The 17,704-nt window shown below is 42.4% G+C and overlaps 1 protein-coding gene across 3 annotated transcripts in view; it reads left to right on the top strand.

Moving 5' to 3' along the window:
* Positions 1–207: 207 nt before the first annotated feature.
* garnl3 (GTPase activating Rap/RanGAP domain like 3) overlaps positions 208–17,704 on the top strand; it is an 87,559-nt gene continuing 70,062 nt past the window's right edge. For 2 of the 3 annotated variants that reach the window (XM_086301200.1, XM_086301197.1), the window contains exon 1: positions 209–722. In XM_086301200.1, the coding sequence (XP_086157326.1) occupies positions 625–722 (98 nt within the window). In that variant the 5' untranslated portion in view covers positions 209–624. Of the gene's footprint in view, positions 723–17,704 lie in introns of all 3 variants that reach the window. The other variant, XM_086301198.1, reaches the window with a different exon arrangement.

The following is a 17,704-nucleotide window of genomic DNA, read 5'->3' as shown; positions in this document are numbered from 1 at the left end:
CAGTTTTCCTTTACTAAGATACAACACGAGTATAAATCACGTTCGCGGTTCAACTCTCACTTCATCAATTTATCTTCCTTTCTCACGCGCAAATAACTTCATTTGACTCAATTCTCGCTCACTCTTTACTCTCTCTCCCTCTTTCTCGCTCTCTCCGTCGGGTTTTATGAGGTCACTGACGAGCAGCCACTCAGTGCTGGGCTGAAGCTGAAGGAGCGCTGTGAGCTCCACATTAGTGGATAACAGGATCGGGATCTCTGGAGCGACGGAGACTCCTCAGCGCAGTCCGCTCAGGGTGACGACTGCAGCAGCCCCGCTACAGCCTGCTCCAATAAGCGCGCATGAAGTGAAACCAGCCCCGGCAACATGCATCTCTGAAAGCGTTCAGCAGGCAGTCTTTTGTCTAGCCTGAGGAGAGGAAAGTCTGCAAGCCCACTTTCCTTGCTCCACTGAGGTGAACTGAGCGTCAACAGAGCCTTTTTTCTACCCCGTTTTTCCCTTTCCCCCCTCGCTCTCTCTCTCTCTCTTCCGCCTCTCGCAGTCCATTGCTCGATATTGGACATTTTCTTTTTTTTTCTCTTAAGCGCCGCGGTTTCCCCGAGTCTACCTGTTTGCCCAGCACCCATGAATTCAGAAAAAAATGTGTATCTTGGGAAAGACAAAGGCATCATGCGGAAAAGAGCCTTGCTCCTTCGGAAGGGTTGCAGCTTCGAGATTTCCAGGTAGGTCCTCTTTTCTATTTTTTCTTAACGGTGGGCGATTTTATTTCTGTCTGGGACATGAGGGCGATCAAAAAGAAATGGCCAGAGTATCCCACTGGAGCTGCACTCTCGTGACAAGAGCTAGCACTTAGTTTCTGATCTATGTTTCACCTTGTGGATCGGGGATTTAACCGGGATCTGGCGTGTGCGCGCGAATTGATGAGCAGAGGGATTCCCCGAGAAAGGAAAAACAAGCATTGTTGATCCAAAAAGACCGTACATTCATAAACATGACAGGTTTTAACCTCTGTTTCAAATGAAAAGATGCATTTTGGGGGCCATCATATCGTTTCCATCTCAGCACCGTGCGTTCACGTTTCTTATCGGACCGTGGAAGGATGCGTTACGCACGGGCTCTTTTTGTCTGCGCCTGACTCTGCATTATTGACAGAGCTGCCCAGCTGCAGGACGCGGTCTTTGGTGATTTTAGAGCCCGATTCAGGTGCTGATCGTGCAGCCCACCAACATGCATTGTAGAATACAAACAAATCCACGTAGCAGGTATTTGATCACATGCGGTAGTGTTATGCCAGGAGGCACCTGTGAGTTCAGACATCCAAACAGGTGAAGGCGGGGAGGGCCTTGGTGACAAATAGACCACAGGCTGCGGAGCTAATATGACTTGGCTGTGTGGTACAGCTGGGTTTAACCTCCCGCTGGTGCTTGAACATGTGGCTTCCTGTGGCAACCTCCTACTGTGGTTTATCTGCTGCAACATCATTCATCAAATGGTTTGGGTACCTTGGTCAGGGCAACTAAGCTGCAGTTTTACTTAAAAGACTCACTTTACTGATGTCACACCAGTTCCTTCCTCTTTACATAATCGCTTTTTTGTTGACTATACTTCCATGCCAGGGAGTGTTTGTTGAGAACTTGTGACAGCAGATCTGTTAGGTGGTCGTTTTAACTAAGGTAACTTTCTCTGTTAATTGTTTGGTGTATAAAGCAAAACGCATATTTATATATAAATGGAAGGCTCACAATTCTGAGCTTTTAGGTCCAATAGTGTGGCAGTATATCCTGCAGGTACTCAGTCACAGTGCTGTGTCTGTGCAATATTGAGCCAAGTCACATTTTTGTTCATTAAAAACTCGTCTGTTCGTTTTCCTAGAGACAGAGCACAGACTGATATTAACATTTAATGAATCCCCCGTTTGATCTGTGTTTGATTTTCCATTATCTACCACAATGTGAGGCTTGGAAATGCAAATAAATATACATATTTAAAAAGGGATTCCTATGATTGATTTCCATATTAATGATGAATTGTTAGGAATCATGTTTTATCACTGTGGTCATATCATCTTGACTACTCCTACCTTCACTCCGATTTCCTGCCATTTCAGACGAGCTGTGGAGGTGTACACAAGTGCAAGATTACTCACAGATCTCGCTTCATTGCTCTTATGGCTTATAACTTTGTCCCAGTGTGTCTATTGATGGTGAGACTTCTGTCAGGGAGATGGCTAAATATCTGACTGCACGTCTGACTTATGGCAACAGAGCCATGTTTTGCACACAGCGTGCATATGTGGGTTGAAATTTGGCTAGTTTTGTGTCCACTTACATTCAAATTACACATCCCTTCTAATGAGCCAGACCTATCTCGTGCAGTGAATGCGTTTCTTCCATTTCTATGCTGTTCTGCGCTGGACCCAGAGTCACACTGTAAAGCTTCCTGGCACTCTGTCTCTCAGACACTAGCAGTTTAACAGACAATCAATCAGAGGCAGGCCTAAAGTGGGACTGCGTGGGGAAATAGATTCTCTGCTGTACTGAGAGGTGGAGGGGTGGATATGGAAGACACTCAAGTGAGAGGCTTCTGCTGAGAAGTCTGTGTATAATTCATTGCACTGCAGAGAGGCAGTGCAGAGTGTCACATCTGACCGTACAGATGTGACACATTGTGACCACTTCTTAAGCACACATGCTGTACGTTAGAAACATGCTGTCACAGGCAGGATCGGGCTTGCGCTCTCTCACACAAACTGGCTGAGTTGTTCTATATGTATGTTAGCAAACTCTATTATGAAGCAGCATTATCTAGACATTTTCTCCTTCGTGCTGCAGACAGTGGGAAACATCTTGCAGCATTTGAAAGGAGTTCCTTAGGGCACCAGCTAATGATTCTGTTGTGATCATTTGATCTTGTTATTATTTTCTCAGTTGATTCATTCGTTGCTTGGCCCATAAATCTGAAAAGCGGGAGAAAAAAAAGCGATGAAAGATGAAGATCGTAATTTCCCAAATTTCAATGTGACATTTATCAAATGTCTGAAAGCATGAAAGTCCCCACGATGTTCTGCTACAAATGGTCAGTCAATCGTGTCGTCATTTCACAACAAGTCCAAAAGCTCAGTTAACGGTGTAAAGCTGTCGTGATCGGTGCTAAGCTGCTGGAGTTAATACACTCTGGTATAAACATGCCACATCCCATTAATATTTCCAACTGTGATCTGGACACTGCTTCATCATGACTAAGCCTTATCTAACAAAGTCAGCGGAACACCAGTTGGCGGATATTCTCACTGACAGCATGTAGCTGCAATACTTAGATGGACCACTGAAACCAATTACAGGGCCATTTTCCTCTGCTGCTCTCGATTTATTCGGTGAGGGATGCAGGTGGTTCAGCTGGTGTGTGTATTTCTGTGCATCAAGTACAGTTGTGCACATGTCTGAAGGTGTCTGGACTCTGAAGGGGAAGTCAGCCAATTTTACACTCTGGTCTATCTAGGCTCCATAGCCTATCATGGACCTCTGTGCCTTGTGGCTCAAGCCTACATTGGCTATAAGCATAATGCTCTCAATTCTCCAGTTCAGCAATGAAATGTACAGTAACTAATTTGGGAACCCAAGTCTGCTGACTTATAGCCTTTGGAGGAATTTTGAAGCTGTAGCCTCGAGGACTTCCTGCCAGTCAATATTTACGAAGGAAGATTTTAAAAGCATCATTGGGTCTTGTACCTTTGCAGTTCTTAGCACTGTCATGTGTCATCATGAAGGTCTGGGCAATCTCCTGTGACTGGTTGGGGCGTTGCTAGTTAGTCGAACTGGTTAAACTAACTTGGACATATGTGCAAACTGTGGACGTGAAGCCCAGTGATAGACTGGTGGGCTGTTTAAGGTGTGCCCTGTTCATCCAGTGTTAGCTGGCATAGACTCCCGGACAACACGGGTACCAGGTTTTTACAGAAAGGGTGCTTCTCTGAAAAAAAGAAGGGAAACAAAGACTATCTCCAGTTCTGCTGAATCTGTTTGGATCCAGCCTGAGACTGGCAGTGTTCTAGAAATGCTCTGCTAATCTCTGGAGTATGTTTTAAGAAATATGAGGTTAATTATGCTTGTGCATACACTCAAAGCAAGTACATAGAAAGCATTGTCTTTGCCCTGGAGCTTTGAGCCTGACAGAGGGAGAGTCTGGATATCCTCCAGGAATAACAAATCCTTACCTAATTACAGTCGTTTTCCATTGTTTTCCAAAACAATCGCAACACGTCTGTTTGTCAAGTCCGCCTGTCACTAAACTCTTGGCTCTGGTTTGTCTCAGAGCACTCCCCACCAGCATTGGCTAATTGTGCCTCAGTGAGATTAGGCTAGGTGTCACTTCAAGGAGCCAAGAAAGAGCTGGCTCGACTCTGACCACGAACTGGCAGAACAATCGCAACTTCAGGAAATAGTGCAAGAGAGACAAAGAGAACTATGTGAGCACTCATTGCTAGTAGTAAGCACAAAGATGAAAAACAAAGAGGCCACAGGGAAGAAGACGTCCCCTGATGAAGCCTGAATCAAAAACTCAGGGGAAACTTCGCTGTGTAGAATTTTTTGGGGGGGGTTTCACTTATCAATCCCTCATCAAGAAGCTATAGTTTATTTAAGTGGTAGCTGCATGTTACTGCAAGGGAGACTAACAGAGACCAACAGAGAACAACATGTGAGTAAAAAAAATAGATTACTATGGTTTAATTTTGTAACACAGACCAGTTCAAGATAAGAAGTCTGTTTGCATTATAGGCAGGGGAAGATTAGGTTTTCACAGCATGGGTTAGTTGTTTTGTGCTGTTCATCAATCACTTTTCTGTTGGCTTATCTGCCTGTGTATGCCTCTATTCACTCATTAGACTAACAGTGCAGTACCAACTTCACCTGTGCAAATACAGTAGATCTCTGTGGTGGCCTGTGAGCTGTGAAACTCTTACACAATGTTAGTCGCACGCCCTTTCATCCTCACTTGCCTTGAACTTCTCACTTGAGTGGTTATTCGAGCACACGCGCTTTGAAGTGCTGTCAGTGTCGTCATTAACCTTGCCTGTTGCCAAACCCACAGTGTTTTGTGTCTAGAGGTGTGTGTGTGTGTGTGTGTGTGTGTGTGTGTGGAGTGGGGGTGGGGGGTTGCCGTAGCTTGCTGCGCATCACATTGCCTAAAGACCGAATCTAGGAGAAGCCGAAATCCGCTGCTCTCCGTGCGCTTCGTAACTGAACTGGAGTGGGAGTGGTGAGCATATGTATCTTTAAGAAGAAAAAAAAGAAGGAAACATATATTTGGGTTTGTCCTTTTGTGGTTTCCTGGTGAATTTTTTATAGTAGGCTTCAAAGCTCAATGCAAATGAAGAACATACACTTCAAATGTTAGATGCTTTCCTGTAGGTTGTTTTTAGACCTTTCAATACACCAACCTTCTGTTTATGTGCAGAGGCAATGCTGATGCACTCTCATGCAGACTGAAAGTGGTTGTGATAGGTTGGCTTACTGGGGTCTCCCCCTGCTTTACAGTCTGTCATAACGCACCCAGCAGGAGGAGGGGGAGGCTGGTTGGGTGGACCATTTGACATTTTTGCTGACTTAAGGTACTCCTCTGCTTTGCATACTGTGGACGTTCTCTCGCACAGATGTAAACCTTGTTCGGCACAGTATGTGTTTGCATTGAAAGATGAGCGCAGGAGCGGTGTAGACAGTTGGAATTTAATGCATTAAAGGTTAACTGTAACTAGGATTGTTTATGTCCTGCAAATCAAACAACTAAAGCCGATGATTTTGTTTTTAATGACTCACAACAACATTTTAAATATGGTCTCCTTGTTCTCAGTTTGAGGTCCAGGGCGCGTCTCTATGCAGAGATGCCCAGATGTCCCACTCCCCAGCTTGCTCCCAGATCCCTGGGAAACCACTATGTTCAGTTTTCTAAAATAAATAAAGAAGAGCATTTAATTCTGACATAAACCTTTAATACACCGATATTATCATTCACCCGATCTATCTGTCAGAGTCATGTGACAGAGCCATGTTTATGGTTTGTTTAGGTTCAGTCTCTTAACCTTTCGCGGTTTAATGGGCCTTTATTGTCACAGATTTTTAAAACAAAGCAATGTTGATTGTGGTTTTAAACAGTAAGTAGCCTGTGGTTTCTTAATCTGTGGGTCAAAGTCATTTTGTTGACCTTTTGATCAGACACCTCCTCTGTCATTGGCTCCTTTCCTCTATTTTCATCACATGTCCAGAAAGCTAGCAGCTAAAGAAAATATCCAAAATCCTGTTTAACCTAAGGTGTTTGTGGTTAATGGAGGAAACTAATGTTGACAAATTTAATAAGAGACGTATTTAAAATGCGAAAGGAATCCAGTGTGATCATTTCAAGTTGTTATCTTAATATGGTTGAAATTTTACATTTACAGCCAGTTTACAAGAGTGCAATAAAGGTTCTTATTTCATACGTTCTTCAGGTTCATCAAAACATTACTCCCAATGCAAATTAACTGCTGCAGATACATTTACTAACAGATAGGGAGTGTATCTTAGAGTTCAGCTAAACATACTTCCTTCTTACCCATATGCAAAGGTTTCATATTTACACTCTACAGTATTGTGCAAAAGTGTTGAGCCACCCTTAATTTCTTCATACTTTGCTTCCAAGGAGATTTTCTTGTCATTTTTAAAGAGGTCTTAAGCAATAGTTTTCCAGTCTTTATCTCAGTCTCTCAAAGTTTTTCTTTAGACATTGGTTGTTTTTTCATGCATTGTCAGTCGACTTCTTGGAACTGTTTATCTTCAGGGAAATGTTTGTTTTCTTTTTAAATCACGTAACACTGACTGATGAATGAGTATAAAAATCCAGGGGATGGACTATGTTGTGCTTTTTGACAACTAGGCAAAGAACCAGTTTTAAGTCATATCTTTAAGCACTTTGTTAGCAGACGTCTGTCACAAAAACACACAATTTTTCCCATTTCTGCAGTTGAATCTACAAGAAGCACCACTGATAACAGTGTTTGACAGGTGTCTGAGAGATGTGTCTGGGCTTTCAGTTGATCAATCTATTGTTCACTGTAGCTTCATCACAAAATACTTTGACATATGCTTAGCCGTCTAGAAGCCATTTTTAAGTAAAGGAAACAGAAAGAAAAGCCTGAGATGTGTCAAATTACACACAAAATTGAGTAAAAATGACTTTTGGTTGAAATCGTTATCAGCATGATGTACAGACTCTGTTTTGGCCTTTATATACTGCATTCCCATAAATTCTTGCATATGTTTCAATAAGTCAGTGCACCTTTTTCCCATTTTCCTGCAAAATATAAAGAAATCAGGCATGGCTCCAAACATTTGGAAATACTTGCATGACAATAAGACGTGTTTTGACATGTAAAATTATATATACGTACTTTTTTTTCTAAAACAATTTTACAGTTGCTTTCACTCATGGGTGAATCCACATCCCTTGATTTGTTTTTGTTGTTTTTTTATATTACATTTCCAAGTTCACACAGCTCCCTCTGGAGACACGAGCAGCTTTTTACAACTGTTTTCACATATGCAGCAGATCTGTCAACACACTTTGAGGATTGAATTTTGGCACCTTCCCTGTTTTTTAACTATAGTATGGAAATGACCGTGCATACATTTCCTATAAATGAATTATCCAACTGGTAAACTAACCAGTTATTTCAGTTTCTGCTCCCAGGAGTGCCAATCGCACGCTGTTTTGCTGTATTGTATTACTTGTCTGATTTCCCCTACAAGGTTGTAGGCTGGGAACTGAAATCATGTGCACACGGCTGGTTCTGCTCTGCTCAGCCACACAGTCGGTCTCTCAGCAAGGTCTGATAAACACTGGACTGTAATCGCTCCCATATGTGGCTGCATAGCTCAGCACAAGCCAGCTCAGTTCAGCCATGCGCACGATGCAGCGCACCAGGCTCATTTTGACAGTAAAATAGACTCAAATTACTACGAAGAAGAAAAAAAAAAGAAGCTGAAAACGAAAGAAAAGTCCCTCACTTGATTACAACCCCATGTAAACTTTTATTCTTTTGACTAAAACATCTGCTTCCATTTAGGGTTTTTTAGACACATACCTACACATTAAAATGCACTGTGCACTGTTCCAGGAAAGCTTGGAGTGGAAACATTTCCCATTATAGTTGGCCGGAATAAGACCAAGCATAGAGCGAATTGTACTTAAAGCCGGGTATTGGTTGAGATGTGGCCACCTCAAGCTCAGCCGCAAGCCACATGCACACAAGACTCATAATCTGGGGAGCGTTTTATTTTTTTTCGCAAAGTATTACAAACTGCCTTTATAGCAAGGTCACTTTCAAAGTGAAAGTAAATGTTTGAAAGTTGAAAGGAAGTCTGCACATATAGAAAAGCTGTGAGTATACAACATATGCTGTTTCTCACCCACCAGCTGTATCGTGGTCATCCTTAAAAAGTTATCCAGGAGAGATGGTGTGAGAAATGGAGCGTGTGAAGGGTTACTGTTGGACATTTTTACCCTGCGGTTTTTTAGGAGGCCAGCCAAAACCACTTCTTGGTTAGCGGGTGAGCAACAGAACAAGACATGTAAGAAAGAAGGAGTTGGAAGTGCAGTTTAAATGCACTTGTAGAAAAATAAGGGCATGCAGAGGTTGTGAAGGCAAAGCTGAAATAAACTCGCTTAAATTTGAGCTTGTATTTCAGAAAACTGCTCAAAGGAGTTGTCGCAAACCCCCCACTCCACCCCACTATAGGTCTCATACTGCAGTTGCGTACAGATTGCATTGCATGATGCTATTTCTCCTGTGTTGTTTTGGATAAAGAAAGCATGCATGTTGGTTTACACAAACACAGGTGCATACTCACAGATGCATTTTCCCAACAGTGCATCACTATTGTTGCCGAGATGTCCGACACAGAGTCTTTAAGACCCCCTCTGAGAAATTTTAGGCTTTAGCACCTCATGTGTCATAACCGGTTTTCTTTTTCAAATGAGGAACGGAAGTGATATACTGTTGCATTTTAGTGTGGGAACACCCTTTGAGGAAGTTGAGACAGCAATGATATGGCCCAAGGCAAGAGGAGGTTAAAGTAAGTGGGACTGTTTAATGCTTTTAAATTGAGATAACCTGTTGAAAAATAAGAAAATTAGGCTTTCATACTTTTTTTGTCTGGTAACCACATTTTTTAAAATGACCTTTGGTGTGATGTTTGCATTAGTTGGAAAGTTAAGAGACTCAAGTTAATATAGTTAATTCTGATAACAAGAAACTGAGTACAAATGTTTATACGCAGGCGTCATCGATTACTGTGATGAGTCGTTGCAGCCTCACTAAACTATGAAATCAAGTACATGCAAATGTGCAATGCTAAAAAAAAAATGAAAGGAACACTTTGAAAACATATCAGATCTCAATCTAAAAAACATGCTGGATATCTACACTATTGGGGACTGGGTAATGCGTTACAAATGAAATGATGCCATTTAATAAAAATGAAAATTAATGGTATGAAAAATGGTGCTCAGTAGTTTCCTGACAACATCAGGACATGCTGTGTGTCCCTCCATGGATATGCCTCCCTACACCATCACTGACCAGCCACCAAACCAGCCGTGCTGAATGGTGTTACAGGTAGCATCGGGGCAAACCTGCTCTCATCTGTGAAAAGCTCAGGCTGCCACCTGCCAATTCTGGTATTCTATGGCGAATGCCCTCAGGCCACACTCATGAAGTTTCTGATTGTTTGGTCAGAGACATTCACACCAGTGTAATGCTGGAGGTCACTTTGTAGGTCTGGCTGAGCTCACGCTGTTCATCCTTGCACAAAGGAGTAGATACCAGTCTGCTGATGGGTTTGGAACTTCTACAGCCCTGTCTGTCTGCTTCCTAGAATCTCCTCCATGTTTTCTAGACTGTGTCGGGGGACACAGCAAACCTTCTGGCAATGGTGCATATTGATGTGCCATCCTGGAGGTGTTGGACTACTTCCTGCAACCTCTGTAGGATCCAGGTATCGCTACCAGTAATGATACTGACCCTAGTCAAATGAAAAACTAGTGACAAAACAGTCAGAAAAGATGAGGAGGAAAAAAATGTCAGTGGCCTCCACCTCTACCTGTGCTTTCAGCACAATTTGTTGTCTCATTGTTGCTGCTCTATTGCACCTGTTGTTAATTTCATTAACACCAAAGCAGCTGAAACTAATCCACAAATCCTACGAGTTTAATTGACTTGATGCTATATTCTGATTAAAAAGTTCAAGATTAAAGTCAGAAGTCATGTATTCTCAGAAAGACAAACATCAGGGTGGGGACAAAATGTAAACTCAGTGACTTTGATCGTGGCTTTAGTGTTCTTGAAACTGCTGATCTCCAAGCAAGACCGTTTCTGGAGTTTAATCCTCATGTTGCAAACGAGCAGTAGTTGTGCATGGTTCAGAGAATAATGTGTGAATCGGACACAACAGCTGTGAAACCACAGATTATGTCAGAATGCAAAACACCTCACATGAACAGAAGAAAATGATGTTGGGCTCCATTGTTGTCAACCAAAAACAGAAATGTGAAACTACAGTGGACACAGGCTCTCTAAGACACAGCAAACAGACAGTCAGATCAAACTCAGTTTCTGCTGAGGCTGAAGATGGTAGGCTCAGAAAATTTGGCTTCAACAGCATGAATTCATGGACCCAACCTGGCTTGTGTAAACAGTTGCTGTTCCCACTCAGTTTACTTTAAAGGCCAAAGCTTATTTGAATATTGCAGCTGACCGTGCGCATCTTCCAAAGGTTGCCTGCAGTATGATGATGTAAGTTGTCTGAAATGGCTCTTATGAACATGACAAAGAGTTAAGTGGACTTCAGTGGCTTCTGTCTCCGATTCGAGTCTATCACAACTCCTTTGGGATGTAGTAACACAGCAGTAATGTGCAGCTGCAATATCTGCGGACTTGCTAATAATATTTCCTACATCTCACAGAATTCGTGCCACCAAGAACTAATACTTGGTGATTGTGCAGTTTTCCTTCTCATTCAACTGTGATAAAAGCTAAAACCACAAGAGGGCAGACTCTCCCTGTAAAAACAGTGGGACCATATGGCTGCATGATATAGGCTGAAAAGAGAAGGATTGAAGAATTCAGAGTCACACACAGGCACACACCTCTCACAATGTGAGATTTTATAACTGCTCACATTATGTGAAGATGAGTTCAAATTCACGTTGAGCAGCATGTTTGATATCACGTCTCTCCACTAGGAGGAGGGTGTACATTAAAAAGCAGTGATATCTGTGAGGACACCAGGAGGAGTCCGCCCAGGGTTTCATATCAGGCATCAACTTCACCGGGTTTATTTTCGTGAAAAAAGCTGAATTTATCTCATGTCTGTTCTGCATTCAAGCAGTGCACTCATCTACACGGTGTGTCAGGAGCTCCATACCTCTCATGAGCCTAAAAGCAACAACAAATATCCAATAAGGAAATTATAGAATAAGATGTTTTTCTTTGATTTCAAGGTTCAAATTCCTAACAGTGTTTATGGTAATAGAGACATATTTTTGTTACAAAGGGAAACATATTAGATTCAGTGATTATAAACTAGGAAATCAAAGGGGTTCCAATATCAGCTGTCACTAAATCTGTCACTTTGGATACTGGGCATAGTCTATTATATTTTGCTCTCTTGCATTGACTCCTGTTGCTTGAAACGGTCATACTGTAAGCGTGGGTACATTACATGTTTGAAGACATAGGAATTCTCATTTCTCTGTAGTACTTTATTTATATAGTTAATATTATTTCTCTATTGTAAGTTTTTAACTGTGGATATGGCACTTTTTAATAACGATATGTTTCTTGTGGGCCAGCCCTCTGCATTTTGTCAAGCAGCTATGTTCTCTCTTTTTCGAGTGGTGTTTCTATACATTTTCCCATAAATCTGAGGGTAATAAAGCTTTTGGCTCTTGTTGTTAGTGCCAGTGTTATTTGGTAGTGAACTGGTCTGAAACACAGTTTTGGCATTAAACAAAAAAATACAAAAGCAGACATTCACATGCACATGTAGCTAAAGTGCCAAGGGCACAGAGGTGTCCAGGACCGGTCTGAGCGTCACAGGCAAAAGGTTAATTCACCTGATTACATTTAACAACATGACTGCCATCATCAATCGACACAGCCTGACATAGTGGCATTTCACTGAGGCCACATGGTGACCGGCTGGCATTTGAGATGCACTAAGAACAGAGAAGCCAAGGCCTGAATCCAAATCGTGTGTGTGTGTGTGTGTGTGTGTGTGTGTGTGTGTGTGTGTGTGTGTGGAGTGGGGGTGGGGGGTTGTGTGTGAAGCATTGGAAAAATTTATGAAAGGGGAAATATAAATATAGTGGGCTACTGGAACTCATAATCTCAGTTAGGGAACGACTCTTTCATTGTCCTAAAGTCACTGCATTTTGACATGCTTCCTTCTCTGATAGGTACCTAAGCAACTGTAACTGTAATGTAAATGTTGTGCAGCAATATGCACAATACACAAACCTGATGGTGAAGCTGGACTATAAGTAGCAAGCATTTACAGTATCTTGATGCATTCTCAATCATCCAGGTAAGTAAATCTCCAGAAAGTTGATTCTGTTCATCTTGACGTAGCGTTTTGTGGGAGAAACGTTTCGTCACTCATCCAAGTGACTTCTTCAGTCTCAGCTGACTGCAGGTTTCCCCAAATCTTATAAACAGTACATTTGCATAATTACTGAAACCAGCCCACTGGGAGGTCAGTTCCTTAATCTTAATTATGCAAATTCTCATGACCATTGATCAACAACCACTGACCAAAACCCACTGATCAAAGACCACTGATCAATTGCTAAAGGGTTGAATTTTGCTGTCACACCGAGACAAATCCCCCTAGTGGAGCTGATCACAGCCACAGAAACAGCAATTCGTAACAACAATATTGCAGAAGTGTAAGCAGGGCAACTGCGGACGAAAGTTTCGGCCTGTCTCAGCAATGCAAAGCCCCCAGCATCCAATATCACCATGAAGGAGAGTGTAGCATCCCCGGTTGAAAAGATGGTCTCTCAAACTGATGGTTCACAATCCTTTTATTAAACAGCCGTGTATGTGAACACACCGTAAGAGCTACAACATACAGAATAAAAGACTATTAGTAAATCAAACAGTGTGTTACCTTTAACCTTTTGACTTATTCATTAATCACAAATTAATTCTCCTTACCTTACATAACAAATAACACTAAAACTTGTAAATTATTGCATATAACAGGGAAATCGTTGCATCGCTGCCTAAACATGACGAGGTACGTTAGCGCCCTCTAGTGGGTGAAAACTTAGCCTTTATGCTTAGTAGCGGTCAGCAGCTATATGCTCCGTAAAACAACAAAATACATATCTACAGGACAAACTTTGTTACAAACCTTGTTCCCTCATCAACCAGGTGCTAAGAAACTGCTTTCGACTCAGTGTTGCACCTTAATAGCCGTTCTTTTTCCCATTTCCGTCCATTAACCATAGAGCACACCTTCTCTCTGTGCATTAAAACTCGCGCTTCTGCCATATGGTTTACGCCACTTGATTTACGGCACCTTGTCGCTCTGTGACTTTCAAAATAAAAGCATTCACTCCAACAATATAATAGCCACTCATAAGTTTACAAAACACTTTACCAAATATTAATGAGGTCATTTACACTCCCACCAAATCATTAAGAGCTTAACTGGGAATTAACTGAAGCGATAATGATTTCCTAATGAAGAAATGACCCGTAACCATTAAACTGTATGATAACACATAGTTCCATTGAACCTTAAACTTTGGAATACAGTTAAACAGTCTCTAATAGCAAAACCAGTTTCTGCACTGGGCGTTCCACTATAGAACGTTTACTTGAACATTGTCCCTTCTCAGTCTTCCTTTCTCCGAAGCAAATCCTTACTTTTCTTACAAGTCCGTCTTTGTCAGTTACTGTGTCCACTACACGTGCTAATCTCCATTCATTGCGGGGTAGATCATCCATCTTCTCCATGACAACATCTCCAACTTTCAAGTTTCTCCTTGGAGTGTGCCATTTCTGTCTTGTTGCGATGTTGGATAGATACTCCCTTTTCCAACGTGACCAAAACTGTTCTGATAAGTACTGCACCTGCCGCCACCTTTTACGTGCGTAAATATCCTCTTTGATGAATGTGCCTGGAGGGGGCAGGGATATCTTTGATTTCATAGTAAGCAGGTGATTTGGCGTCAAGGGCTCTGGGCTGCTTGGGTCACTTAGGTTGTCCACCGTTAGAGGCCTGCTGTTGACAATCGCCATTGCCTCATAAAAGAATGTCCTTAACGATGCGTCATCCATTCTGCCAGATGAAAGTGAAATTGTGAAGCGCAGAATGTTTCGAACTGTCCTGATTTGTCTTTCCCATACACCTCCTGTATGGCTTGAATGAGGAGTGTGCATTTTGAAGTCACACTGCTTCTCTGCAAGAAATGTGGTAATGCGATTGGAGTCCACTTGTTTTAAAGCTTCTTGTAGCTCATTTTTGGCTCCGACAAAGTTGCTTCCTTGATCGCATCTAATCTCACTGACTGCTCCTCTTATGGCTATAAAACAGCGGAGCGCATTGATAAAGGCGTCTGTAGTCATGTTGTCCAACATTTCTATGTGCACTGCTCTGCAGCAAAGGCATGTAAAAAGAAGTCCATAACGCTTGTGCTCTTTGCGAGCTTGTTTGGTTAGAAAAGGACCAAAACAGTCCATTCCACAGAATGTAAAGGGTGGAGATGGATCTAAGCGCTGCGTTGGGAGATCAGACATCTTTTGTTCCTCTGTGCCTCTTCTGAGTTTGCGACACTTCACACAGTGGTGTATAAAATTTGCTACGGCCTTGTTGATGCCTGGAATCCAAAATCCATTCACTCTGATCTCATTGATTGTAAAACCTTTCCCTTGGTGCTGCACCTTACTGTGGAAATGATCTATTATTAGTTGAGTGACATGGTGACCTTTTGGAACTATCACTGGGTGTTTCAGTATTGAGGAGAATGAAGCATCTTTAAGTCTTCCTCCCACCTTAAGGAGTCCATCAGTATCAAGAAAAGTGTCCATTTGAAACAGTTTACTTTTGTGTGGAAGTGGTTTCCCGTTCTTTAGCAACCTTATCTCCTCTGCATATTCACTTGCTTGTGTGTCTCTTAGAATAACACATTGTGCATTTTGTCTTTCTTGTACTGTACTGTGGCCTGTTGTTTTGTCTCCCTTGGCACAGCGAATGAGTCGAGCTATGGCTTGGGTGGCTTTGTACCATGAGGAAAACTTTGTTAACTTGTCTGATAAACCTTTTTTCTCTGTTTTGAGCGTGTTCAGTGCCTGCACCTTCTTAACCTCTGGGTCTCCAAGTGGTATGTTCATGTCGATGTCAGCAGGTGGAGGTATTTCCTTAAATGGAAGTGGCATTTCATAATGGCCTTCAGTGTTTTTGTAAATGCCTTCCTTTAACATGTTCAGAAAGAGAATGTCATCTTGAGACACTGACTTGTTATCCTTGTCGTTATCCTTAAAGTCAGAGTCAAGGACCTTGATTACATCAGCTGGAGTCACTAGGGGAAGCTCTTTAACTGCAACTCTGTGACACACAGTAGACATGCTAGAAGAGTCACCATAAGATGATGTCGGGCCTACAATACTCCAGCCCAATGCTGTGCGAACTGCATAGGGTTCGTTCTCGCCTCCTAAGATTACCTGCTTTGGAGCTAATGCCTTAGAGCAACTGTAGCCAATTAAAAGGCCGACTTCACATTCTAGCTGTGGAGGAATCTCGTTCCTTATTTCCTTGAGATGATTCCACCGCCTTGCCGTTTCACAGGTAGGAATGTGAGAGCGGTTAACTGGTATACATTCTTTAGTGTAAGCAGGAGGGAGTTCAATCATTTCTGAGGAGTTATAGCCTCTTACCTTGAGACCTGAGATGCGTTCGCTTGGCACAACAACATCCTTACCAAGCAGTGTAGTGAGCTTCAACCTTATTGGGGTAGCCTTAGCTTGGAGGTTATTAGACACATCTTGGTCAATGAACACGGTGTCACTTTGCGTGTCTAGGAGGGCATAAACAAGCCTTTCTGTACCTGGATGTTGCTCTGAAGAAACCCATACTGGTACAATCATGGAGGTGCTCACGCACTGTTCACTGGCTTCTGCATTCAGAGACAGGGTGGTTGCAGCCTGTTCTGTGCTGATCTGAGTTTGTGGCTGGTTTGAGGCTGATTTATCATTGTTATAGTTGAAGTCGTGCAGACAGGTAGGATGTTTTTTCTTACACACTTCACATACAAGTCTGTAATTACAGTTCTTTGCGCTGTGTCCAGGTTTGAGACAACCATAACAGAGTTTCTTCTCCTTTATATATTTCCTTCGTTCCTCAAGCAATATTCCATTGAACTGTGGACAACTGTGAAGTTTATGTCCGTTGTTTTGACAGAACATGCATGGGGCCTTAACATTTGGACCTTTATTTTCAGTCTCAGTTATCGCCTGGGTATGGAGAACACTAGAGGTGGGCCTTTTGTCCTTTTGGCAGCCCTTACCAGTGTCGGTGGTGAAGTTTGCAGAGTGGAGAGCCTGAAATGATGTAATCGGGTTGCACATGATCTCTGCTTCAGAAGACATGAACTTGGCAAAGTCCTTTAAACCTGGAAACTTCCCACTTTCTTTCATAAACTGAGTGGCCTGACGATTCCAACTTGCAGCCGCCCAGTTTGGTAACTTTTGAACGAGTTTTTGGTTCTCCTCACAATCGTTGAGAATGCTTAAGCCTTCAATGTGGGGCATGGCCTCGTGACATGTTTGAATGAAATCAGCAAATGCCCTGAATCCTGTGGAGTCATTTGTTTGGATCTTTGGCCATTTTGCCAGTCTTTCTCTGAAAGCCCTCTGTACCACAAATGGATGTCCATACCTGTGGTTGAGACGCTCCCATGCATCTCTGTATGCTTCACTGTCGTTTCTATAGAAGATGCCATCAAGCGTTTGTCGAACTGGACCTCCTATGTATTTCTTTAAGTAGTGCAGTTTGTCAGCAGGTGAGATGTTCCTTTTATCAATGAGAGCAGTAAAGGAAGCTTTCCACTCTATGAATTGTATTGGGTCACCTGTGAACGTGGAGGGCTCTGGCACTGGCAGTCTGTTCAATGCAACACTATCCAGTACTGCTTGTGCTAAGTAGAGGACATCTGTTTGTGGAAGTGAGGTAGACACTACATTGTTGTCAGGGACTTTACTGAGATTAGAAACTGTGGGGGCTTTCTGAGCAGTGTTTCTATAGTCAACATCAGAGGCACTGATTTCACTCTTTATCTCAGTGTCATAGGTCCTTAGTCTAGCTCGTGCAGCCTTTAACTCCTTTTCAGCCTTCAGTTTCTCTAGCTCACGCCTTTGAGATTCGAGCTCCTTTCTTTGCCTTTCTTCTAAAAGCTGAATCTTTTCCTTTTGTTTTTCCTCCTCTAATAACACCTCATACTCTGCTTCTTTGGCTGCTAACTCTGCTGCAGCCTCTGCTCTTTTAACAGCTACTACTGACATTGCAGAGTATGACTTACTGGCAGAAGAGTTTTTACTTGAGTGCGTGACTGAGGAACTGTAAATGGACTGAGCATAGTCTGGCTCAAGAAGCTCACGGAGACGTATCTT

Source organism: Aulonocara sp. 'chitande type north' Nkhata Bay, linkage group LG7 (assembly GCF_057382095.1).
Source record: "Aulonocara sp. 'chitande type north' Nkhata Bay isolate Kocher_YH1m ecotype deep benthic linkage group LG7, A_spYH_male_GT1.1, whole genome shotgun sequence".
In the NCBI taxonomy this organism is placed as follows: domain Eukaryota; kingdom Metazoa; phylum Chordata; class Actinopteri; order Cichliformes; family Cichlidae; genus Aulonocara; species Aulonocara sp. 'chitande type north' Nkhata Bay.
This window is presented reverse-complemented; position numbering and strand designations above follow the sequence as displayed.